This window comes from Pseudophryne corroboree, chromosome 6 (genome assembly GCF_028390025.1).
Source record: "Pseudophryne corroboree isolate aPseCor3 chromosome 6, aPseCor3.hap2, whole genome shotgun sequence".
In the NCBI taxonomy this organism is placed as follows: Eukaryota; Metazoa; Chordata; class Amphibia; order Anura; family Myobatrachidae; genus Pseudophryne; species Pseudophryne corroboree.
This window is the reverse complement of record NC_086449.1, coordinates 145,674,558-145,700,054: the sequence shown is the minus strand read 5'-3', so window position 1 is coordinate 145,700,054 and position 25,497 is coordinate 145,674,558. Positions and strand designations below refer to the sequence as shown.

Genomic DNA, 25,497 nt, shown 5'->3' with positions numbered 1-25,497 from the left:
CTGGCTTAGAGCATTGTATATTGCTCTTAGTTCCAGAATCCATACTCCCTGGAAGTTTCTTCCTTGTGCGACTGCTCCCCAGCCTCTCAGGCTGGCGTCCGTGGTCACCAGGATCCAATCCTGTATGCCGAATCTGCGGCCCTCCAATAGATGAGCACTCTGCAACCACCACAGAAGAGACACCCTTGTCCTTGGAGACAGGGTTATCCGCAGGTGCATCTGAAGATGCGACCCTGACCATTTGTCCAACAGATCCCTTTGGAAAATTCTTGCGTGGAATCTGCCGAATGGAATTGCTTCGTAAGAAGCCACCATTTTTCCCAGGACTCTTGTGCATTGATGTACAGACACCTTTCCTGGTTTTAGGAGGTTCCTGACAAGCTCGGATAACTCCTTGGCTTTTTCCTCCGGGAGAAAAACCTTTTTCTGAACCGTGTCCAGAATCATCCCTAGGAACAGCAGACGAGTTGTCGGCATTAACTGGGATTTTGGAATATTCAGAATCCACCCGTGCTGTTTTAGCACTTCTTGCGACAGTGCTAATCCCATCTCTAGCTGTTCTCTGGACCTTGCCCTTATTAGGAGATCGTCCAAGTATGGGATAATTAATATGCCTTTTCTTCGAAGAAGAATCATCATCTCGGCCATTACCTTTGTAAAGACCCGAGGTGCCGTGGACAATCCGAACGGCAGCGTCTGAAACTGATAGTGACAGTTTTGTACAACGAACCTGAGGTACCCCTGGTGTGAGGGGTAAATTGGAACGTGGAGATACGCATCCTTGATGTCCAAGGATACCATAAAGTCCCCCTCTTCCAGGTTCGCTATCACTGCTCTGAGTGACTCCATCTTGAACTTGAACTTCTTTATGTACAGGTTCAAGGACTTCAGATTTAGAATAGGCCTTACCGAGCCATCCGGCTTCGGTACCACAAAAAGAGTGGAATAATACCCCTTCCCTTGTTGTAGAAGAGGTACCTTGACTATCACCTGCTGAGAGTACAGCTTGTGAATGGCTTCCAAAACCGTCTCCCTTTCGGAGGGGGACGTTGGTAAAACAGACTTCAGGAAACGGCGAGGTGGATCTGTCTCTAATTCCAACCTGTACCCCTGAGATATTATCTGCAGGATCCAGGGATCTACCTGCGAGTGAGCCCACTGCGCGCTGTAATTTTTGAGACGACCACCCACCGTCCCCGAGTCCGCTTGAGAAGCCCCAGCGTCATGCTGAGGCTTTTGTAGAAGCCGGGGAAGGCTTCTGTTCCTGGGAAGGAGCTGCCTGTTGCTGTCTCTTCCCTCGACCTCTGCCTCGTGGCAGATATGAATAGCCCTTTGCTCTCTTATTTTTAAAGGAACGAAAGGGCTGCGGTTGAAAAGTCGGTGCCTTTTTCTGTTGGGGAGTGACTTGAGGTAGAAAGGTGGATTTCCCGGCTGTAGCCGTGGCCACCAAATCTGATAGACCGACTCCAAATAACTCCTCCCCTTTATACGGCAAAACTTCCATATGTCGTTTTGAATCCGCATCGCCTGTCCACTGTCGCGTCCATAAAGCTCTTCTGGCCGAAATGGACATAGCACTTACCCGTGATGCCAGTGTGCAGATATCCCTCTGTGCATCACGCATATAAAGAAATGCATCCTTTATTTGTTCTAACGACAGTAAAATATTGTCCCTGTCCAGGGTATCAATATTTTCAATCAGGGACTCTGACCAAACTACCCCAGCACTGCACATCCAGGCAGTCGCTATAGCTGGTCGTAGTATAACACCTGCATGTGTGTATATACTTTTTTGGATATTTTCCATCCTCCTATCTGATGGATCTTTAAGTGCGGCCGTCTCAGGAGAGGGTAACGCCACTTGTTTAGATAAGCGTGTTAGCGCCTTGTCCACCCTAGGAGGTGTTTCCCAGCGCTCCCTAACCTCTGGCGGGAAAGGGTATAATGCCAATAATTTCTTTGAAATTATCAGCTTTTTATCAGGGGCAACCCACGCTTCATTACACACGTCATTTAATTCTTCTGATTCAGGAAAAACTATAGGTAGTTTTTTCACACCCCACATAATACCCTGTTTAGTGGTACCTGTAGTATCAGCTAAATGTAACGCCTCCCTCATTGCCAAAATCATATAACGTGTGGCCCTACTGGAAAATACGGTTGATTCGTCACCGTCACCACTGGAGTCAGTGCCTGTGTCTGGGTCTGTGTCGACCGACTGAGGCAAAGGGCGTTTCACAGCCCCTGACGGTGTTTGAGTCGCCTGGACAGGCACTAATTGATTGTCCGTCCGTCTCATGTCGTCAAACGACTGCTTTAGCGTGTTGACACTATCCCGTAGTTCCATAAATAAAGGCATCCATTCTGGTGTCGACTCCCTAGGGGGTGACATCCTCATATTTGGCAATTGCTCCGCCTCCACACCAATATCGTCCTCATACATGTCGACACACACGTACCGACACACAGGGAATGCTCCTAACGAAGACAGGACCCACTAGCCCTTTGGGGAGACAGAGGGAGAGTTTGCCAGCACACACCAAAAGCGCTATATATAACAGGGATAGCCTTATAATAAGTGCTCCCTTATAGCTGCTTTATATATATCAAAATATCGCCATAAATTTGCCCCCCCTCTCTGTTTTACCCTGTTTCTGTAGTGCAGTGCAGGGGAGAGACCTGGGAGCCGTCCTGACCAGCGGAGCTGTGAGAGGAAATGGCGCCGTGTGCTGAGGAGATAGGCCCCGCCCCTTTTCCGGCGGGCTCGTCTCACGCTATTTAGTGAATCCAGGCAGGGGTTAAATATCTCCATATAGCCTCTGGGGGCTATATGTGAGGTATTTTTAGCCTTTATATAGGTTACATTTGCCTCCCAGGGCGCCCCCCCCCCCCCAGCGCCCTGCACCCTCAGTGACTGCGTGTGAAGTGTGCTGAGAGGAAAATGGCGCACAGCTGCAGTGCTGTGCGCTACCTTTAGAAGACTGCAGGAGTCTTCAGCCGCCGATTCTGGACCTCTTCTGACTTCAGCATCTGCAAGGGGGCCGGCGGCGCGGCTCCGGTGACCATCCAGGCTGTACCTGTGATCGTCCCTCTGGAGCTGATGTCCAGTAGCCAAGAAGCCAATCCATCCTGCACGCAGGTGAGTTCACTTCTTCTCCCCTCAGTCCCTCGTTGCAGTGATCCTGTTGCCAGCAGGACTCACTGTAAAATAAAAAACCTAAGCTAAACTTTTTCTAAGCAGCTCTTTAGGAGAGCCACCTAGATTGCACCCTTCTCGGCCGGGCACAAAAATCTAACTGGAGTCTGGAGGAGGGTCATAGGGGGAGGAGCCAGTGCACACCACCTGATCTGGAAAAGCTTTACTTTTTGTGCCCTGTCTCCTGCGGAGCCGCTATTCCCCATGGTCCTTTCAGGAACCCCAGCATCCACTAGGACGATAGAGAAAATACAAATACTGAAAGGGTTAAGGGGGCATGAATAGCGCCCGTAGGGCGCAAAGAATAACCTAGTCCTAAATAAGTTACACAGCTTTCTGCAGGAAATTAAACGCATAAAAAACATCATCCAATTTAGTGATAATCAAACAACTAAATAAGATGTTTTACTATCAATTCTGGTAGCAATAAATGTGAGCTTACTCACGCCAATACCTTATTGGATCCAATTTGTGGCATTGCAACACCCGATTGGCTCTCATAACAAAAACACTACTATTGGTCAGTTCTGAGTTGAAGAAATCCCTATTCTTTACAGATAAAGTCTCCCTATATTTAACTATAACTTTTTATGTATTAAAGATCATTCATTGTGGTGAACTGCATTATATTTTCTATTAAATTATCTTTCCAGTGATAAATACCTTCATAGGATTTTATTTAAAAATAATGAAGTTATACACAATTAAACCCTAAAACACACATTTTACAAAAGGTTTCCACAATTCGGCCACTACTGTAGACAGACATCTCAGTTGTAATACTTTTGAGCACACCTGGGCTCCTTGGTTGGATTCCCCATATAACTCCACCACCGGACCCCTAATCTGACACTTTCACATTAATACTATTGTTATTCTTTAAGCAGACCCACTGGATGTTCTAATTTTCTACAATGCTGCTAATACAGAACCCCTGTCATGTGTTCACTAATTTTTTTTTTTTTTTTTTTTTTTAACATGCAAGTTGTATTTCCACTGTGCCTTGCAACAGCTATTTCTCATGTATTTTTTTTGTTTTTTTCTGTTCCTCTTTAAAACCTCTTAACTGGCATGGTCAGATTTCATGCGACTGCGCCGTCCCACCCTGTCCCCCAGTTTTTGATGAGGAGACCCATTCTGCAGATGTGCATAATAGAATATTTAGAAAAAATACTTTTTAAACTTTATTAAATAAATAAAATTTAAAAAAACAATGTTATTAACAGTTTTGAAGGGAAAAATCGTCAGATAAGTGGTTGGGTGGTATTGTTTGCCTTATGTAATTAAAAGTTAAAACTCAGTAAGTATACACACACACATACACTAATAGGTGGTGGTTTAACATTTAGGCCGGATGTAATTGATTGCGAGACGCCCGAAGTTTCTAGAATCCGGCAGAACGCATATATATATTTTTTTTAAAGCAGTAAATGCTTACAAGGCAAAACCAACCAGGTTTTGCCTTGTAAACGTTTGCTGCTTTAAAAAAAAAAAAAAACAACACTTACGAGTTCGACCGGAGTCTCAGAGCTCCAGCCGTCTCGCAATCTATTATATCCGGCTCCTAGTCTGTAAATATCAGCGCAGCCTTTTAACATTTTATCGTTGTTTAGGCAAGGGCGGTAATTCATCTTTTTGGACCACAGCAGAAATGTATATCTATATCTACGGTTCAACTAAGTGCTTGGAGTTTATGGATCAATTGCTGGATGTGCACGACGTGTCAGAATTGTCAGATACGCGCTATTTAGTAAAGCCTCAATTAGCCTTTTAACAATACTCAGTTTTCCTCCCTGAAATCTGGTATGAGATGCGGTACTGGGTGCCATATGGTGGGATGGTGCAGGCACAGCGCCCTGCAAATAATCTGCAGCAAAACCAAAGGGCTGTGTACTGAGTGCAGCACCCTGCTACAGGCTGTAGATGGTGCCACTCGTCTCTTATGCATTGAGTGTTTTAAGCTGCATAGAAATCATGGTTCAGTCTTGCTTGTTATGATGCATAAAAAAGGAAATGACAATCTGCAGCTCTCAAGCAATTACATAAGTACCAATTCCCAGCCTCAGAACAAGCTAGGACTTGTAATTCCACAACAACTGATAAACCACCTTTAGTTTAACTCTGAGGTAAAATATCTGCAATGTTTACACAAACGGTCTTGAGACATACAGGCATGCCTATGTGCCACCTTAGAAGGATATTGCTCAAATTAGCTAAGGTGGAACATCAGTTTGGACCTTGCCTTTAAATACAAACAGGACATTGGGGCAGATGTTTTAACCCGGAGAAGGCATAAGGAAATGATAAACCAGTGATATGTGCAAGGTGATAAAGGCACCAGCCAATCCGCTCAAATATGTAAATTAACAGTTAGGATTTGATTGGCTGGTGTCTTTATCACCTTGCACATATCACTGGTTTATCACTTCCTTATGCCTTCTCCAGGTTAATACATCTGCCCCTTTATTTTTCTTGCATGTTTGGCTGGTTCCGGAAATTGGTTGCTGGAAAAAACTTCAAGGAAATTATGCAAACCCTCCATTCAGCTGCCGTACATAACACATGCAGTAACACCTGCACAGTACACAATCAGTTCTCAGACATAAGATGAGGCACAAGTGTCCCAAATGGTGTAAACAGGTAAAATAAAAAAAAGCTATCGATGAACTGTAGGCCTATTACTACAGGACTGCACATAGACATGTATAGCCACACAGCAGGATAGAAGACCCTGGTTAAATCATAGACGTTCCTCATAACCAGAATGATTCAAAGAACTAGGGGGGTAATTCAGGCCTGATCGTAGCAGCAAATTTGTTAGCAGTTGGGCAAAACCATGTGCACTGCAGGGGGGGGGGGGGGGGCAGATATAACATTTGTAGAGAGAGTTAGATTTGGGTGGGTCATTTTGTTTCTGTGCAGGGTAAATACTGGCTGCTTTATTTTTTCACTGCAATTTAGATTTCAGTTTGAACACACCACACCCAAATCTAACTCTCTCTGCACATGTTACATATGCCCCCCCCCCCCCCCCCCTGCAGTGCACATGGTTTTGCCCAACTGCTAACAAATTTGCTGCTGCGATCAACTCAGAGTTACCCCCTGGGAGCATTAGCAAATCAAGACTTTTTTCTGTAGAATATCTCTAAATGAGGTAGAAGTGGTAAAGAAGTAATGCACAGAGATATGAAAGGGTAAATCAATGCATTTAAAAATGCAACAAAACATTTGTATATGAAATAAAGGCGGCTTAAGGTGCATGCACACGGTGTGATGCAGGAAATGCCCGACATGTGATGTGGACGGTGCCTAGCACCGCCAATATAGTCAATGTTGGGTTGCCTGCACAATCTATTTTTTCTTGCGATGCCGACCCCGCGGGACTGTGCATCGGCATTGCAAGCTCTATACACGGTGCGATATGCACTATATTTTCCTGTGATATGGAAAATGAAAGAAACTGAAGCACTCCAATAAAGATGATCCAAATGTCAGTGCAAGGCCATACTCTCCCAGGACAATTGTCATTTGCCAAAGATATGCCCCACGGTGTCCCCATATTCCAAAGCACAGCGATTATGCACTGGCCATAACGGTGTACGTATGCAATCCATGACAACTGAAAGCGTGCACAAATACTATACTATATGGCAGTGATGACTAACCTTGACACTCCAGCTGTTGTTGAACTACATATCCCAGCATGCCCTGCTACAGTTTTGTTATTTGGCCATGCTAAAACTGATGCAGGGCATGCTAGGATGTATAGTTCAACAACAGTTGGAGTGTCAAGGTTAGCCATCACTGCTATATGGGGAAAGACAAGATCTTTAAAATCAACCGGAAATAACACCCCAGTGATATGTCAGCAAAACGCTTACAGTATAATCAATTATTCGCTGTAAAGGAAGGGAAAAATATGTATCTCTCCAGTATACCCCTTGTCAGGATAGAGCTATTTCCCCATGTTCCTATATTGTACAAGGGCTTGTTTTATGTACCTGTACTCGTGCGCCACACAGAATCCTTTCCTCTGTGCCAGTGCGGTTAGGAAGCCTCTTCGTGCAGAGCCCATTCTGCGCTCCACTAAGAAGACACAGACGTCAGGAAATAAACTTGCTGTAGCTGGAGGGTTAATGGGTTCTGCAGCCTCCCTCTTCCTCCTTTTCAGGGGGATTGGAAACATTACGGCACCTGGGCAGGCAACAAAAGTTTTGACATGAGACTGCAAAGCATTGTCACCTGCTGGCAGGTATCAAATAGTTAATTGCATGAAATTGCGCATTAATACAAAATTGAAGTGGAGGCTGAGCACCATTACACGAACAGTCCACACACTAGTCAATGCCCTTACCCCATATTAAACAGGATTTCATGGTACTACAAATCTCAGCATGACTTTTTGAGAACTGTATGGCTCCAGCAGCTAGAGACACATGTCCCCTACTCTCACAGTACAGTTCCATCTGTACATTGGAAAATACATTTGTTTCACAAGTATAAGCCTTACTATATTCCATTAATACAAATATATACTGTAGTTGTGTGTGTTGCAGAAATACATGAACAGACACCTGGCTGAATGAGAGCCTATTGCTGCTGCTGATTACAAGTCAGGCAGGGCAATGTACAGTAATTCAGGCACCATTGCAATCATAATGTACCCTGCTACACTTTGTATCAGGAGCCTGTTATCTGTGGTTGGATGATGGAAGCCAGGAAGCTAAGTCACAGTCAAACAGAAAATTAGCACAACTTTAAAACCATTTGTGAAATATCTATTTCTCTACCTCATCCTGTCTCCATGCTGCCTTTCCTCCTCACCACCACCACAGGCATAAGACCAGTGCTAATCCCCTCCCCCACCCCAAACACAGGCACACACACTCTACATCAGGGGTTCCCAACCACGGCCCTCAAGGCACTCCAAACAGTCCAGGTCTTAAGGTAAGCTATACTTACTTAAACACAAGTGACTTAATTACTACCTCATTTATTTTGTTTAACAATCTGTGCTCAAGCATGGATATCACAGAAACCTGGACTATTATTGTGCCTTTAGGATAAAGAAACATAATAGCTCCAACCCACCCTCGTTCCACCCTGTGATACCTGTATAACACCACTGTTATAAATCGTTATCCAGATCCCTGGACCCTCATGTATCAACACCATACATTACATCACACCTCTGACCCCGAGACCATGCCTAATACACACCACTTTTATACCTCCATCAATATTTTACTATAGTGTTCCCCAGTTCCTAATGCACCCCCTTCCCACACCTTGCTGCCCTGGTCTCCATGCACCCTCCTCCATTCCTACACACCTTCCCTCCAAAGCCAAACTTGGCCCAGTAGTACCCTCCACCAACCTACTGTGTGCAGCAGCCAAAGGGACTTCCGGCTTTGTTGCCACGCCCCTTATGCAAATGAGTCGGACACGCAGCTAATTCAGTCCGCGGCGTGCTCCCGCCCCTTATTTAAATCTATGTCTGTCTATAGCGCCAGAAAGTTGTCTAGCATCCTCTAGCCCCTCCCACAACAAAGGCCTGTCTTTTGCACTTGTATATACAGTACAGTGCAGTTACTGTCTTGCCATGTGGTTACATAGAATACTGTCTGTGTATGTGCATTGTATTTGTATGCAGTCATGTCAGTCATTATTCAAATGATCAGCAGCCTGGCAGCTTGCTGCTCTATCTGTTACTTGTTGCTTCCTCTTTGGTTAATTAGTAACATGCAAATAAAACACAAATGACCTGAACAATGCCCATTCAGCAGACGGCATAGGAGTTATATATCCATTTATATACCCACACAGCCTCACAGGGAGTTACAGACATACACGGGATCATCTTATTCTCATCTGAACACACATAGCCCAAACACACATACTGTAACACCAAGAACACAATTACACATGCTGAGATACTCCCAGACACTGAGCAACCTATACACATAACAATATATACATTGCAGCATCACACTTACAATTACAGGACATACTGCTACTGCGTGCAGAAGGCTACACTAAACTACTTGTATAAAGGTGAGAAATTATATATTTATTCCCTCCTTTTGTTTAGTCTGATTGTCATTTGGGTATATAATCAGTCATTTGTGTTGGTGCAGGGACTGAATAACGGATGTGGATCATTAGATTGACAGTGTCTAGGTCGACAATGTTTAGGTCGACCACTATAGGTCGACAGTCACTAGGTCGACAGGGTTTGAAGGTTGACAGGGTTTATAGGTCGACATGTTCTAGGTCGACATGAGTTTTTCATGTTTTTTTGGTGTAGTTTTCTCCGTACAGTGACCGGGAAGCCCAATTAGTGCACCGTATACCCTCGCATGGCGAGCAAACTTTGGGCAAGGTGCCTCGCTGCGCTCAGCACAGGTTACTATTCCCAATCGTAGACCGCGTGGATCGTTAAGTATGAAAAAGTTCAAAAAAAGGAAAAAAATTTGAAAAACTCGTGTCGACCTTTTGACATGTCGACCTAGAAATCCTGTCGACCTTCAAACCCTGTCGACCTATAGTGGTCGACCTAAACATTGTCGACCTTCAGACCGGATCCCGTGAATAACATGTTTGTGTACCAGGTAGGTAAGTGACTCTCTGTTCATGGGTAGAGGCGGGAGAGGAAAATGTCATTATCCAGCAGATACTGGTTGGATTCTGGCGCTGTTTGAACTATGGGGTGGTATGGATCACTAAGTCGACCCTAATTAGGTTGACCACTAATGGTCGACATGGGCAAAAGGTCGAATGTGAAAGAACGACAATGCAAAAGGTGGACAGCTACAAAAGGTAGACATTTGAGAAGGGCGAAATGACAAATTGTTGACACACAAAATGTCGACACAGTAATATGTGGGGTTGTTTTTTTGGGGGGTGTTTTCTTCGTAAGACTACAGGGAACCCTAATTAGTGTACAGTGTCCCCTTGGGCAAGATGCCTTACCTCGCTACCACTGTGATCAGCACAGGTTACAGAACCCCAATTAGCTTACCGCGTCACTGCGGGCAAGGTGCCTCGCTTCGCTAATGAAAACAAAAAGATGTGTAGACCATATGTGTGTTGACATTTGATCCTATTGACCTTTTGTACCCGTCGACCTTCTGCACTGTCGACCTTTTACATGTCGACCTTTCCCAAGTCGACCATTAGTGGCTGAACTATTAATTAAGGTCGACCTAGAGGCCGGATACTATTCTGAGTTAGTAAAGGGGGAAAAAAGCAAGTAACTGTGCAGTGCACCTCGGTAGAACCATGCTGCCCTGCGGGTGAAGCAGATGTAATATGTACATATAGGGCTGTATTTTCGTATGGGCTCAATGGGCAGTTGCCAAGGGCCCCAGCAGGGCCGGTGCAAGGTTTTTTGACACCCTAGGCAAAACTTCTGCCTACTGCCCCCCAACACCACCAAATACCCAGCCGTCTGACTGCATTGAGTACAACAAGGCTGTATCTCTCAAAGACATCCTTAATTATTTGATGGGTACACTCAGTGGCACCCCGTTCCCAGATCCTGGCACCCTACCCAGCTGCCTATATTTCTATTTAATTCTGTCTCTCATACATACATATATATACATACATACACACACACACACACACACACACACACACACACATCCATACACTGCATCTTTCATGCATACATACAAACACTGCCTCTCTCATTCATACATACATACATACATACATACATACAAACATACATACATACACTGTCTCTCTCATACTTACATACAGTACATCCATACACTGCCTCTCTCATACATACAGTACATACATACATACAGTGCCATAACTAGACATTTTAGCGCTGTGTGCAAGAAATGGCATTGGCGCCCCCCCAATGCAAGACAGGGGCAGTGCGCGCCGCAGGCGCGCGTAAAATATATAGTGGCGTGGCTTCATGGGGAAGGGGCGTGGCCAAAAAATAATACCAATTCATACTACGGTGCACAGTAGTCTCCATTATTCAAATTTCGCTGCACAGTAGCACCACTACACCAGGTAGAACCCCTTTTTACACATTACGGTGCACAGATTCCCCTTTTTACACATTACGGCAGACAGCGTCCCCTTATTACACATTATGGCAGACAGCGTCCCCCTTTTTACACATTACGGCAGACAGCGTCCCCTTTTTACACATTACGGCAGACAGCGTCCCCTTTTTACACATTACGGCAGACAGCGCCCCCCTTTTTACACATTGTGGCAGACAGAAGAGAAAGAGAGCGAGAGCGAAATACTTACCATCTCTCCCCGCTGGCACTCAGGCTCTTCGTGCAGGCAAATCCATTCCCGGGCAGTGGAGAAGGAGGAGGAGGGAGGGGGACTGGAGCCGCAGCAGCGCTATGTAATTGGTGGAGATGCCGCTGCAGCAGCCCCGTCTCCTTCCGCATTGGCTGCCCGCCGCTGTGAATGCTGGGATGAGGGAACCGCATCCCAGCATTCACAGCAGCGACGGGCAGCCAATACGGAAGGAGAGGGGACTGCTGCAGCGGCGCTACTACCAATAACATATCGCTGCTGCGGCTCCAGTCCCCCTCCCTCCTCCTCCTTCCCTGCCTCCGGCACTGCTGCTCTCCTCCAGCACGGCACAGAACAGGGGGCTTGTAATGAATCGTGCGCCCTCAAGGCAACTGCGCTGTGTGCCAGGCACACCTGGCACACAGGTAGTAACGGCGCTGCATACATACATACATACACTGCCCCTTTCATACATATATACATCCATACATTGCCTCTCCAATACATACATACATACTCTGCCTCTCTAATACATACATTCATACATATATACACCCATATACTGCCTGCATATATCCATCCATACACTGCCTCCATACATACAGCCATACACTGCCTACATACATATAAACACTGTCTTTATACATAAATCCAGCCCCCCTCCTACCCCATCCAGGGCAGACTTTGGTCACTACCAATTCCCCCGGGTGTGACTCCAGGCAGCCACTACTCTAGGTGCGCTTCCCTTAGCTACATATGTCAATCTCTGGCACCTCAGATCCCAGCTTTGTGATCTACCCTGACTACCTTGTTTCCTGAGCCCCCTGCATTTCAGTCCACACTACCTGCCACTGAACCACACTACATCAAACCTGCGACCATCTTTTACTGTAGCTTAGCCTCTTACTGCAACCTGTTGAGCCTGGCTACCAGCCACTGGGATCCACCCCCTTCCACCTGCACAATAAAACCTTACCATCTTACCGCTGGAAGCCGTGAAGGGATTATTGCTCCCCACTGCTGCTGCCATCATCTCCCTGCTCACAGTGCCGACTGGGTTAGTACTGCTGCTGGTGGAGAGGCACTGCCTCCATTGCTGCCGCCGGCTCCATAAGTGAAGTGCGGACGGCTGCTGCTGGCAATGGGCGGGCGGCTGCTAGCGATGGGTGGGCGGCTGCTGCTGGCAAGGAGCGGATGGCTGCTGCTGGTGAGGGGCGGGCGGCTGCTGCTGGCGAGGGGCGGGCGGCTGCTGCTGGCGAGGGGCGGGCGGCTGCTGGCTCTAATGAATTGCCTGCACTTATCCTCACTTCCCCCCACCCCTCCAGAACCCGCAAAAATATTTATAAACAAAAACAGTGCTATGGTGGGTTGCGGGGGAACAGTGGCGGCAGCTTGTCTCTCATTTCAATGTTGAGCTGCTGACCAAGTGCCGCCCTCCAGCGGCCGGCGCTCTAGGCAGCTGCCTAAAGCTGCCTAATGGTAGCTCCGGCCCTGGGCCCCAGGAGTATAAGGGCCATAGGCTGATAGCTGAGGGTCCTCTTTTTCCAGGGTACCAGATTTTTTAAATCATTCATTGCTCTTCCCAGACAGATATCTCAGGTTCTGTCTGACTAATGGTGCCTACACACGGTGAGATTTGTGCTAAGTACGATTTGAGCCTATACTGTGTGTGCTATGTAGTTAGGTGGGTACACACTAGAGCGACGGGGATTCGTTCCAACGTCGGAACGAGTCCCCATCAGCCTAGATTGTGTGTACACACTGGGGCGATGCTAATGAAGGTCGGAACAAACATGTTCCGTCCTTCATTAGCATAATACAGGACGCTAGCGACAACGCTTGGTATTATGTGCTGCACATAGAACCAATAGTCCAGGCTTGTCCAACCTGTGGCTCTCCAGCTGTTTTAAAACTACAAGTCCCATCATGCCTGACCACAGTTTTGCTATTAGGAAATGCTAAAACTGTGGCAGGGCATGCTGGGATGTGTAGTTTCACAACATCTGGAGAGCCACAGGTTGGCCAGGCCTGCAAAAATCCATCGCTAGCGCCCGCGGAGCGCGCAATCCCTGTACACACTATGCAATGTAGGTAATATGTCGTTATGAAACGGCATATTGTGCCGACATCGCTGTAGTGTGTACCCAGATTAAGGGCCTCATTCAGACCTGATCGCAGCAGCAAAATTGTTCTCTAATGGGTAAAACCATGTACACTGCAGGGGGGGCAGATATAACATGTGCAGAGAGAGTGCGATTCGAACTGCACCCGATTTTGACTACACTACAATAGAAATTAAAATGGGCTGGTTGCGATGTAGTACAAAAATGCACATACTGTTTTGCCTAGCGATATTGACTAATCAGGAGCGCACATCGCATCGCAAGGGAATATAAACACATTGCGATTTGAACTAGACACAATGCGTTTTGAACTAATGAGATCAAATTGCATGCGATAATTGCACCATGTGTGGGCATCATTAGAGTTTTTCTGAGGGTATACTCCAAAAGCTGGGACTCTCCCCTTTCGGTGGACACTGACAGCTCTTGTCTTTACTATGCACAGAACCAGAGATATCAATCAGCCTTTCAGCAGCAGGTACCTGCTCCAGATCCACACGCCTGGTATGCAGTTTTATATTTTTTTTGGTGGACTGCTATGGTTCCTGAAATCTAATACCTGCTCTGTTTTACTATACTCCCAACTCGTAATTAGGCCCTATGTGAGTTTGTGCCTTTGTGGCTATTGAAAGGGACATTTCACCATTGGATAGAAGTGTTATTTACATTCAGCTCTAGAATTTTTTATTAGTTCCTCTGTAAAGGTAGCCATACACACTTTCATTGTCAGTAAATGAAGCCTGTTGCGAACCAAGCGGTCACAAATCGCAGTGTGCCTGGGTACAAAGAGACCTTTGATCCTTATTTATATCTGATTGGGAGGTCTAGCAGGATTGAGTTGCCTGGTGATAACGTAAGGGGGATATTCAATTAGCTGGATATACCCCACGCTAATTGCTGGCTAAATTCCCTGCGGTTCAGGAAAAGGCTATTCAATCAAATAGCATTTTTCTCTGCACCTAAAATTGGGGTTTCTGCGGAATCAATGAGGTTTCCCTGTGCACAAACACTCGATTTTGCCATTTTCTCATGGACTTTATGAGCTTCGAGGTTCAGTCCACCATCGGACATTCATGCGAGGGGTAATCCCCGCATATTGAATTGCTCCGGCACAGCAATCAATGCAGCTAATTGATTATGTCCCTAACTGTTTTTGCCCTGCGCATGGTCCGTAATACTGGCTTTTGCTCCAGTATTCATGTTTCTTGACTGGCCTTAGCTTATTGTGTATTATGCAGCTTGGTCCTCTGCTTGGCATACACACACACACACACACACACACACACACACACACACACACTCTATTTACACTAGTACCTCTGTATCAGTGTGCTTGGGATGCGGTTCACGACACTGACGCCGGAATCGCGACAGCTGGGGGAAATGCTGGTGGTCGGAATCCCGACCGTAGCCCAATATTCCCACTTGGGAGGTGGGTCCATGCCACCACTCGAGTGGGAATATAACCTGTTGGCCACTGGGCACGAAGCGTGACGAGCAAAGCGAGCTTGCGAGGGGCCTTGCTGCTGGGATTTTGGCTGAAGGGATGCCGCTGTCGGTATAGCGGCAGTCGGCAGCCCGTCTGCAGGTCTCCTGTATGTATTCCAGTGTGCTTCTATGTATGGTGGGACACATTTTTTATCACCCTATTAATAGCAAAAAATGTTGGTAGCAGTAGCTCTCTGTAAATTTCATGCCAGTATGTCATTGTGAAGTTTTTATTTGTACATCCCTATCCACCTGTTCATTCTTTTTTCTGGAATTTTATCAATAATATATTAAATATAATTTTATTAAATGCATTTTATTTCCACAGTTGCAGAGTATATTTTTTGTGATCAACTTTCTCTTTTTATTCAGGATATGTATGGAAGCAACAGAAGACAGTGAGTATAAGTGTATGCTATTATAGTGCCATGCATCCTCATATCTGTACAATTGTATATGTCACATATTGTATGTCTGCATCTTCCCACAGGTCCTGCCTGCCTCCAGACCCTCCATGCCAATATGGTAACACCAAATCCAGTGTCACTCTTTCCAGCATATTATCTTGAGTCCTGTTATTTTCTTAATTACAGTGCTGGCCAATGGAGATCATCTTTTGATGTAGATGAAAGGGCGGCTACAACAGTTAATACAATCAGGGCCAAATTAACAATGGCACCCAGTCCATGCCCGCCTCTACCTCCTGTTACAGCAAGTGTATTGGGATGTGACTGGCAGCTGAGGGTTCCGACTACAGACTATTGTATTAAAACTTCAATAAGGTTAGACGCAGTGATGGGGAACCTTCAGTACTCCAGCTGTTGTTGAACTACACATCCCAGCATGCCCTGCTACAGTTTTAGCATGGCCAAATAGCAAAACTGTAGCAAGGCATAGTGGGATGTGTATTTCAACACCAGCTGGAGTGCCAAAGGTTCCCCATCACTGGGTTAGAGCAATCTGGAACCATCAGCAGCTCCTGGGCCTTAGGCAGGAGTCTTGGTTGATAATGAATATTCCATCTAAGCCAGTCACCATATATGTAAATACTGATTGTATGGTCAATATCCTTCTAGACTCTACATCACTTTCTGCAGTATGGGATAAATGTACTAAGATGGGAGTTCATTTTAAGATGGGATGTTGCCCATAGCAACCAATCAGATTTTACTTCTCATTTATCTAGCACCTTCTGGAACATAATACCAGGAATCTGATTGATTGCTGGGGGCAACATCCCATCTTAAACAGAACTCCCATCTTAGTAAATTTACCCCATACTGCAGAAAGTGATTTAGAGTCTAGATTTGCTCTGTGTACTGTAAATGTTTATTTCACATGAAGTGCATCACACTGATTCCAATTTGTAAGGAATTGCACAGACCAAGGGAAGCGGCTGTGTAATTCTGTACAAATAAAATGCCAGTGCAGCAGGAGGCATCTGTAGGGAGTAGACACCTCCTGCATGCATCTGCAAGATCCCAGTGCTGCATCAGAGGTTGCAGCTTCGGCTCACAATAGCGACCATCAGTCGCGACTAACGATGACAGCAAATCCTGATTCCGGTTTGTGTACAAATCTGAATCAGGCCCCAGGAACTCTCCAGTGCAGTAGAGTGATGGCGTGCAGAACTAGGCAAACCTATGTGAGTACATGAATTCTGCATGAGTGGAGTTGTGTTGGTGATGATAATAATTGCTGCATATTTGCTCTGGAGTCATTATAACTCTATACTTAGGGGAGAGTGGGCTAAGATGAGCCAATTTTTACTTATGTTGTCCACTAGATACAGTAAAGAACTTAGGGGGACATTTACTAAGCAGTGATAAAAGTGGCGAAGTTGCCCATGGTAACCAATCAGCATTGACGTAACATTTATAATTTGCATACTATAACAGTACACAGAGCAGCTGATTGGTTGACATGGGCAATTTCTCCACTGGCTCACTTCTCCACTTTTATCACCGCTTAGTACATGTCCCCCTTAGACAGGTGTGCAATAAAACCCAAAGTGCAGCTCAAACACATGCAAAGTGAGTACACAGGGATGTAGTTGATTTGCCTGAGGTCGGGAACCTGGTGGTCAGGATACCGACACCAGAATCCCGACCGCTGACAATGTTGACAGCTGGAATGTCGGCTAGCAGGGGCTATTCCCACTCGTGGGTGTCCACGACACCCATAGAGCGGGAATAGAACCTGTGGCGATCGCAGGGGGCTCCGACCGCGGCATTACAGCCTCAAGCGAGTACATATCCAATAGACTCTAAGAGCAAGTGTAAAAGGACAAATTGCATATGGAGAGGGCGCTCTCAGGGTATCCACATAAATAAATAGTAATAAAAAGACCCATATGTTACAAGCATGATACAAAATGCAATCACCATATAGTAAAATGATCTTTGGATGTCCAAGCAGTTTGAAATCTTGCTAGGCAGATAAGGGTCGAATTAAAGTCCCATATATTCCAGAACTTATTAGGATACGGTTTCCTTCATATAAACCTCAAGTGAATCTGAAAAAAACGTATCTCCCATCCCACATGACTGGTAACATGTGCAGGGGGCAGTAGCGGCTCTTGCCACGGCAAGCAGGACTTTTGCCCGGGGCGCCGGCGGTGGTTTTTAAAAGGTCTCTCCGCGAAGGGAAACTAGACGCGCAGTGAGGTAGCGTCTAGTTTTCCCCCGGCAGGGGGACACAAAGAACAGCAAGAATAATGCAAAAAATCTAAATAAACGTCTCAGAGTGGCAAACAGCAGCAAGATGGATCAGTCCTGGTTTTCCAGATAACAAATGGAGTGGCTGTGTCTCAAATTCCGGATAAAGAGATCCTTCCCAGTAACCTACCTACGGCTGTAGAGGCACCTTGGACTCACAAGTTGCTCAGAGTTCGTTCCAGATGAAAGACCACTGCGTCTGAAACGCAAATGCCAGAAGGGCTGATGGTCCGATTGTCCGTAATGACCACACACAGAGATTGGGGATGGCCGAACAGCTCAGCCTCCCGGGGCTCTGATTGGCCGCCCGGCATACAGAGAGATGGGGGCATACCACAAGCCAGGCCCAGGTGTCAGACCAACAGACATTGTATCTGACAAGCTGAAACCTGACAGATATTGTTGCCATACACTGGAGGAGATGTACTAAGCCTTGGAGACTGATAAAGTGGAGAGAGATATAGTACCAACCAATCCGCTCCTAACTGCCATGTTATAGATCATTATTAGCAAAAAAGACCTGTAATTTTAAGATCTTTAATGCCTCTTATCGCGCCTCTAAATTAATTTTTGCTCAGCATATGTATCAATGTTGAAGCTGGCTTAAGTTAAAATGCCATAAACGATTGCTTTTGCAATTATTTTTCGTGTTTTTCATATTTTTATTGCGTTTATATCGCATTTGGCTTTAGTCGAAAGTGATAACAGTGTGATTGCTGTGCAGCGAGCTAAGGGGCTTATTCAGGTTGGATCACATCTTAGAAATGATTGCATATCGTCCCAGTGTGCACGCGCAGGGCCTGAGCAAGGTTTGCGGAGCGGTCTGAGGTGGCAATGCAGCGTTGTGGGAGCGGGTCTGGGCCGTTTTCAGGGGGGCATGTCGTCACGTGTGGCTGCTACAGCGGGAACCAAGGCCAACCTGCACCTGCCTTCACAGCCAGGTTGCGCAGGTTGCGATCGCAATCTAATCACAATGTGTTCGCAATTAGATTGCGAACGCAGTGTTGGGGGCGGCACTTAGCATTCTGGGCGGCCTTGCCCTGTGATGGGCGGCACGCAGCATGCGATTGTCAGCAGTAGTAGACTCTGAGTCCCTGCTCATCCTAGCCACAGTAATTGCAGGTCGTTTGCCATGACTAGCGTGCCTGCAGCTGTGCGCATGCACTGTGTACAAACCTGCGATCCATAGGATTACATGGGTATATGGGTAGGTACGCTCAGTGGTGCAAGTAGAAAAAATTCTTAGTGGTACTGTGTGTGCGCGCCAAAAAATGGGTGTGGCCACATGCCACACAGGGCGGGGCCAATTAAAATGGGGACATGATACACATATGGGGCACCAGATACACAAATGCCCCCAGTAGTACAGTGTCAGATACACATATGCCCCCAATAGTGCAGTGCCAGATACACATACAGGTATGCCCCAATAGTACAGTGCCAGATACACATATGCCCCCAGTAGTGCAGTGCCAGATACACATATACCCCCTGTAGTGTAGTGCCAGATACATACTGTATATACCCCCAGTAGTACACATATACGCACCAGTAGTGCAATGCAGATACATATATAACCCCAGTAGTACACAGATACACATATACGCACCAGTAGTGCAGTGCCACATACATATATACCCACGGTAGTGCAGTGCCAGATGCACATATACCCCCAATAGTGCAGTGCCAGATACACATATACCCCCAGTAGTCCAGTGCTAGATACACATATACCCCCAGTAGTGCAGTGCCAGATACACATATGCCCCCAGTAGAGCCAGATACACATATGCCCCCAGTAGCGCAGTGCCAGGTACACATACACCCCCAGTAGTGCAGTGCCAGATATACATATACCCCAAACAGTGCCAGATGCACATATACCTCCAGCAGTGCAGTGCCAGACACACATATGCCCCCATAGTGCCAGATATGCCCCCACAGTGCCAGAAACACACATGCCCCCACAGTGCTGCTTGCCGCTGCTTGGCTGGCTGCTCCAGCTGCTGCTGTGTGTGTCTGAGGGGAGGAGAGCACAGCGCACGCCTCTCCTGCCCCTCAATCCGCGAGCTCTGATTGGCTAACGAACCGTCACCTGATTTAAGTTACACATTGCCGCCGGAGACCGTACTGAGCACTGAGGGGCAGGAGAGACGCGCACTGTGCTCCCATCCCCTCGGACATACAGTGACTGCAAGTACGGTGGTCGGGTCGGCGGTACTAAATGCAAATTTAATAATTACAGAATATTCATATAAAATATTATATAATTATTAATAATAAGAACATATACATTACTGAATAAGGTTACAAAAGCCTACTTCTTTCCAAAATTACACTTTCAAACCATGCTGATAATGACAGAAACCATCACGAGAAACAAAATCAGAGGTAAGATTTTGAATCATATGAAAATTATTAATTTCTCCTACGTCCTAGAGGATACTGGGTCAACATTAGTACCATGGGTATAGACGGGTCCACTAGGAGCCATGGGCACTTTAAGAAATTGATAGTATGGACTGGCTCCTCCCTCTATGCCCCTCCTACCAGACTCAGATTAGAAAATGTGCCCGGAGGAGTCGGTCACGCTTGGGAAGCTCCTGAAGAGTTTTCTGCGTTTATTTTCCTTTTTATTGTTTTCAGGCAGGTCTGGCTGGCAACAGACTGCCTGCTTCGTGGGACTTAGGGATAGAATGGCCCAACCTCCCTAGGGTTAATGGTCCCGTTCCCCGCTGACAGGACACTGAGCTCCTGAGACTCCTATTCACAAGCCCCACCACGGTGAGTGTACAGACCCGCAGCACGCCGCCACCCCTAACAGAGCCAGAAGTTAGCGGGTCGCCGGCTCTAATGGTGGCACAAGGGGTAGGAGCGCAGCGCTTACAAGCAGGCTGCGGCTCCAGGATTCAGACGTATACAGGGTGTGTTTCATTGTGAGGGGCAAGCTGAGGCCACAATAAACATATACCCACACTGGCAGCAATTCTACAGGTGTTTTAACCCACTGTAGAACAGAAATGACCTCAGCCAGCATAAAAAATGGGAAGACCGTGCGCCATTAAGGAGGCGGGGCTTCACTATGAGGGGATCCAGTAGTTCACCAGCACCATTTTCCCTCAAGCAGCTACACACAGGCAGACTGGCAGGGAAGCGCAGCTCCTCCACAAGAACTCCAGAGCACCTCAGCGGTACCAGGGGGTCATAGCAAAGGGGGGGGGGGGGGGGGGGGGGAGCAATATTTGGTATACTATACCCTATTAAGGGTATTTGGTTTGCGACCCAGCTGAGCTTGTACTTTAACTATAGGGGCGCTGTGTGGCTGGCTCCATTATACTCTGTGTCTCCCTAGATTGCTCTGTGGGGTTAACTGTGTTTTACCCTATTGTTGTGTGTGTGTGTGTGTGTGTGTGTGTGTGTGTGTGTGTGTGTGTGTGTGTGTGTGTGTATCATACACAGCAGAGTGTTTTTCTCAATCTGGGGGATCACTGCCATGTACTCAGGATAGTACACATTCTCAGGCTAGTGGATCTGAACCAGTATGGTTAGAATCATTAAAAGGGATTATTTCAAATATTTCGAATAAATTATCCCAAAATGAGAAACAGACGCAATACTTAAGGCAATCTGTTGATGACCTGATGAATAGAGATTCAGTGGTTAATCCAGCGTCTCAGACCCCTGCCATTTGTCCACAGATGTGTACTCTGGCCCAAATCAAGCAGGCTGATACTGATGATGATGATGATGATGTATCAGCACCAGAGGAGGGTGAGGTGGACTCGGGAGGGGGAAGTGCAACTTTGTCACAGGGAATACAGGCCCTGATAGAAGCTATTAGAGATAGCACATCCCTGACAAAGTGACAGAAGAAGATGAAGAATTTTATTTTAATGTAAAAAGAAATCCTCAGCTACTTTCCCTGCATCTAAGGAATTAAATTCCCTATTTGAAGCAACTTGGGTAAATCATGACAAGAAGTTTCAGATCCCAAAATGGTTACTCACATCCTTCCAGTTTCCTCAGGATGATAGGAAAAAATGTGAAAACCCACCAATAGTTGACGCATCGGTTTCTAGGCTGTCACGTAAGATAGTTTTACCTGTTCCTGGAGCAGCTTCCTTGAAGGATGCTGCAGACCGCATGATTGAAACCACTCTCAAATCTCTGTAGATAGCTGCGGGGGTGACCCAGAGACCCACTATAGCTTGTGCATGGATCTCTAGGGCCATTGCAAAATGGTCAGGTAATCTAATTGACGGGTTAGATTCCTTATCCAGGGGGGAGATAGTTTTACTCCTACAGCATATACAGGATTCTACTAACTTTATGGTGGAGGCCATAAAGGAAATTGGTTTACTCAACACATGCACCACTGCCATGGCAGTGTCAGCATGCAGGGGCTTGTGGCTACGCCAGTGGACTGCGGATGTGGATTCCACGAAAGGCGTGGAAAGCCTACCTTTCACAGGTGAAGCCCTTTTTGGAGATGAACTGGATTCGTGGATATCCAAGGCTACGGCGGGTAAGTCTACATACCTTCCTTCCGCAGCTCCCCCAACTAGAAAATCCTACACTGCTCCAACTCTGCAGTCCTTTCGGACAGCGAAATTTAAAAACAAAACCAAAGGTTCTTCTACTGCCTTCAAAGGCAATAGAGGTAAACCCAGAAAACCAGCAACTGCAGGTTCACAGGAACAGGACCCCGGTTCTGCTTCCTCTAAGCCTTCAGCATGATGGTGGACCGCACTGCCTGGAAGATAGGCAGATGGGAGCCCGTTTGAGATTCTTCAGTCACATATGGGCAACGTCATGCCAGGATCCCTGGGTCAAAGATCTTATAGCCCAGGGCTACAGACTGGAGTTCCCACCTCACAGATTCTTCAAATCAGGCTTACCAGCTTCTCAAGAAGCAAGTATAACTTTACAGGAAGCAATTCTGAAACTGGTACAGACTCAGGTCATTGTTCCAGTTCCACTTCAGCTGCAAAACCAGGGTTATTATTACAACCTGTTTGTAGTTCCGAAATCGGATGGTTCGGTAAGGCCTATTTTAAACCTCAAGTCGTTGAACCCGTACTTACGGGTGTTCAAATTCAAGATGGAGTCTCTGAGAGCGGTGATCTCAGGTCTGGAGGAGGGGGAATTCTTGGTGTCTCTGGATATCAAGGATGCGTACCTTCATATTCCGATTTGGCTACCTCATCAGGCTTATCTAAGGTTTGCATTACAGGACTGTCACTACCAGTTCCAGGCCCTGCCATTTGGCCTCCCTATGGCACCGAGGGTGTTCACCAAGGTAATGGCAGAGATGATGTTTCTCCTTTCTCCTGGGCGATCTGCTGATAAATGCACCATCCAGGAAGAGGTTGTTAGTCAACATTGCCCTCTCAACCCGGCTACTCCAGGATCAGGGGTGGATTTTGAACCTACTGAAATCTCATCTGGAACCAACACGGAGGCTTCCGTTCCTGTGAATGATATTGTATACGGAGGCGCAGAAGGTATTCCTTCCATTGGAAAAAGCATTGGTGATTCAGTCGATGGTGCGGGATGTTCTAAGACAAACCCGGACATCGGTTCATCTACGCATTCGCCTACTGGGAAAGATGGTAGCCGCTTACGAGGCGCTGCAGTATGGAAGGTTTCATGCAAGGCCCTTCCAGCTGGATCTGTTGGACAAATGGTCCGGATCGCATCTTCACATGCACCAGAGGATCCGTCTGAGCCCAAAGCCAGGATTTGTCTTCTGTGGTGGCATCAGACTTCTCACCTGACCAAGGGCTGAAGGTTCGGGATTCAAAATTGGATTCTGCTAACCACAGATGCAAGCCTCAGGGGTTGGGGAGCAGTCACCCAGGGGGAACAGTTCCAAGGAAAATGGTCAAGCCAGGAAGCAATTCTTCCAATCAACATTCTGGAACTAAGGGCCATATACAACGGCCTTCTACAGGCATCGCATCTTCTTCAAGATCAAGCCATTCAGGTTCAGTCGGACAATGTGACGGCAGTAACGTACATAAACCGACAGGGCGGAATGAAGAGCAGGGCAGCAATGGCAGAGGTAACAAGGATTCTCCTCTGGGCAGAAAGACACGCTGTGGCGTTGTCCGCGATCTTCATTTCGGGAGTAGACAACTGGGAAGCAGACTTCCTCAGCAGACACGACCTCCACCCTGGAGAGTGGGGCCTTCACCCATAGGTGTTCGGGTGCTTGACACGTCGGTGGGGAATGCCACAAATCGACATGATGGCTTCTCGTCTCCAAAAGAAGCTCAAGCGGTATTGTTCCAGGTTGAGGAACCCTCAAGCAGTGGCGGTGGAGGCTCTGGTGACTCGATGGGTCTACCAGATGGTGTACGTGTTTCCACCACTCCCATTGATCTCAAAAATTCTCATAAGAATAAAAAGGAAAAAGGTTCAAGCAATACTCATTGCTCCGGACTGGCCAAGTAGGGCCTAGTATGCGGATCTACTGGAGATGCTCCTAGAGGACCCGTGGCCTCTACCTCTTCGCAAGGACCTTCTCCAACAGGGGGCGTTCGTCTATCTAGACTTGCCACGGCTATGTTTGACAGCATGGAGGTTGAGCATCAAATTCTAGCCCGGAAAGGGATCCCGGATAGGGTTATTACAACCCTGATCCAAGCCAGAAAGGGGGTAACATCTAAACATTACCACCGTATTTGGAAAAAAATATGTCTCTTGGTGCTAGTACAGGCAAATTTCCTGCAGTGGAATTTCAACTGGGACGTTTTCTTCTTTTTCTGCAGTCAGGTGTGGATGTGGGCCTACGTTTGGGCTCCGTAAAATTCCAGATTTTGGCCTTATCCATTTTCTTCCAGAAACAATTGGATCCCTGAGGTTCAGACATTATTGAAGGGGGTTCTGCACATCCAACCACCCTTTGTGCCTCCCACGGCACCTTGAGATCTCAACTTGGTGTTACAGTTCCTGCAATCGGAATGGTTTGAGCCTTTACAGGAAGTTTCTAACGTGGAAGGCCGTCACACTGTTGGCTTCTGCGAGGCGTATGACAGAGCTGGGGGCGTTGTCTCACAAAAGCCCCTATTTGATTTTTCATGAAGATAGAGCTGAACTCAGAACTCGTCAGCAATTTCTTCCAAAGGTGGTGTCTGCGTTTCATATCAACCAACCTATTGTGGTTCCGGTGGTTACCGACACCTCTGCTACTTCCAAGTCCTTGGATGTTGTAAGGGCTTTGAAGATCTATGTGAAGCAGACAGCTCGTCACAGAAAATCTGACTCCCTGTTTGTTCTTTATGATCCCAATAAAATTGGGTGTCCTGCTTCAAAGCAGACAATTGCACGCTGGATCAGGCTTACTATTCAGCATGCTTATTCCACGGCAGGTTTGCCATGTCCAAGATCTGTACAGGCCCACTCTACTAGGTCGGTGGGTTCTTCCTGGGCGGCTGCCTGGGGTGTCTCGGCTTTACAGCTCTGCCGAGCATCTACTTGGTCAGGTTTGAACACGTTACAAGTTCGATACTTTGGCGTCTGAGGACCTTCAGTTTGGTCAATCAGTTCTGCAGGAACCTCAGCACTCTCCCATACGGTTTGGGAGCTTTGGTACATCCTGATGGTACTAATGTGGACCCCAGCATCCTCTAGGATGTAAGAGAAAATAGGATTTTAATTACCTACCAGTAAATCCTTTTATCGTAGTCCGTAG

The 25,497-nt window shown here is 46.7% G+C and overlaps 2 protein-coding genes across 9 annotated transcripts in view; one reads left to right on the top strand and one right to left on the bottom strand.

Moving 5' to 3' along the window:
• POLM (DNA polymerase mu) overlaps positions 1-8,650 on the bottom strand; it is a 207,347-nt gene extending 198,697 nt beyond the window's left edge. For 3 of the 8 annotated variants that reach the window (XR_010180543.1, XM_063931977.1, XM_063931983.1), the window contains exons 1-2: positions 8,485-8,551; positions 7,198-7,390 (exon numbers count right to left, since the gene is read on the bottom strand). Coding sequence is in view for 7 of the 8 variants with exons in the window: in XM_063931977.1 (XP_063788047.1) it covers positions 7,198-7,390; positions 8,485-8,518 (227 nt within the window). In the remaining variant the exon portion in view is untranslated. Of the gene's footprint in view, positions 1-7,197; positions 7,391-7,986; positions 8,009-8,308; positions 8,331-8,484 lie in introns of those variants that run through there. The other 5 variants (XM_063931979.1, XM_063931980.1, XM_063931978.1 and 2 more) reach the window with 5 other exon arrangements.
• SH2D6 (SH2 domain containing 6) overlaps positions 8,084-25,497 on the top strand; it is a 106,971-nt gene continuing 89,557 nt past the window's right edge. The window contains exons 1-3 of the mRNA XM_063931984.1: positions 8,084-8,143; positions 15,457-15,482; positions 15,575-15,609. Of these exons, the coding sequence (XP_063788054.1) occupies positions 15,460-15,482; positions 15,575-15,609 (58 nt within the window). The 5' untranslated portion in view covers positions 8,084-8,143; positions 15,457-15,459. The remainder of the gene's footprint in view (positions 8,144-15,456; positions 15,483-15,574; positions 15,610-25,497) is intronic.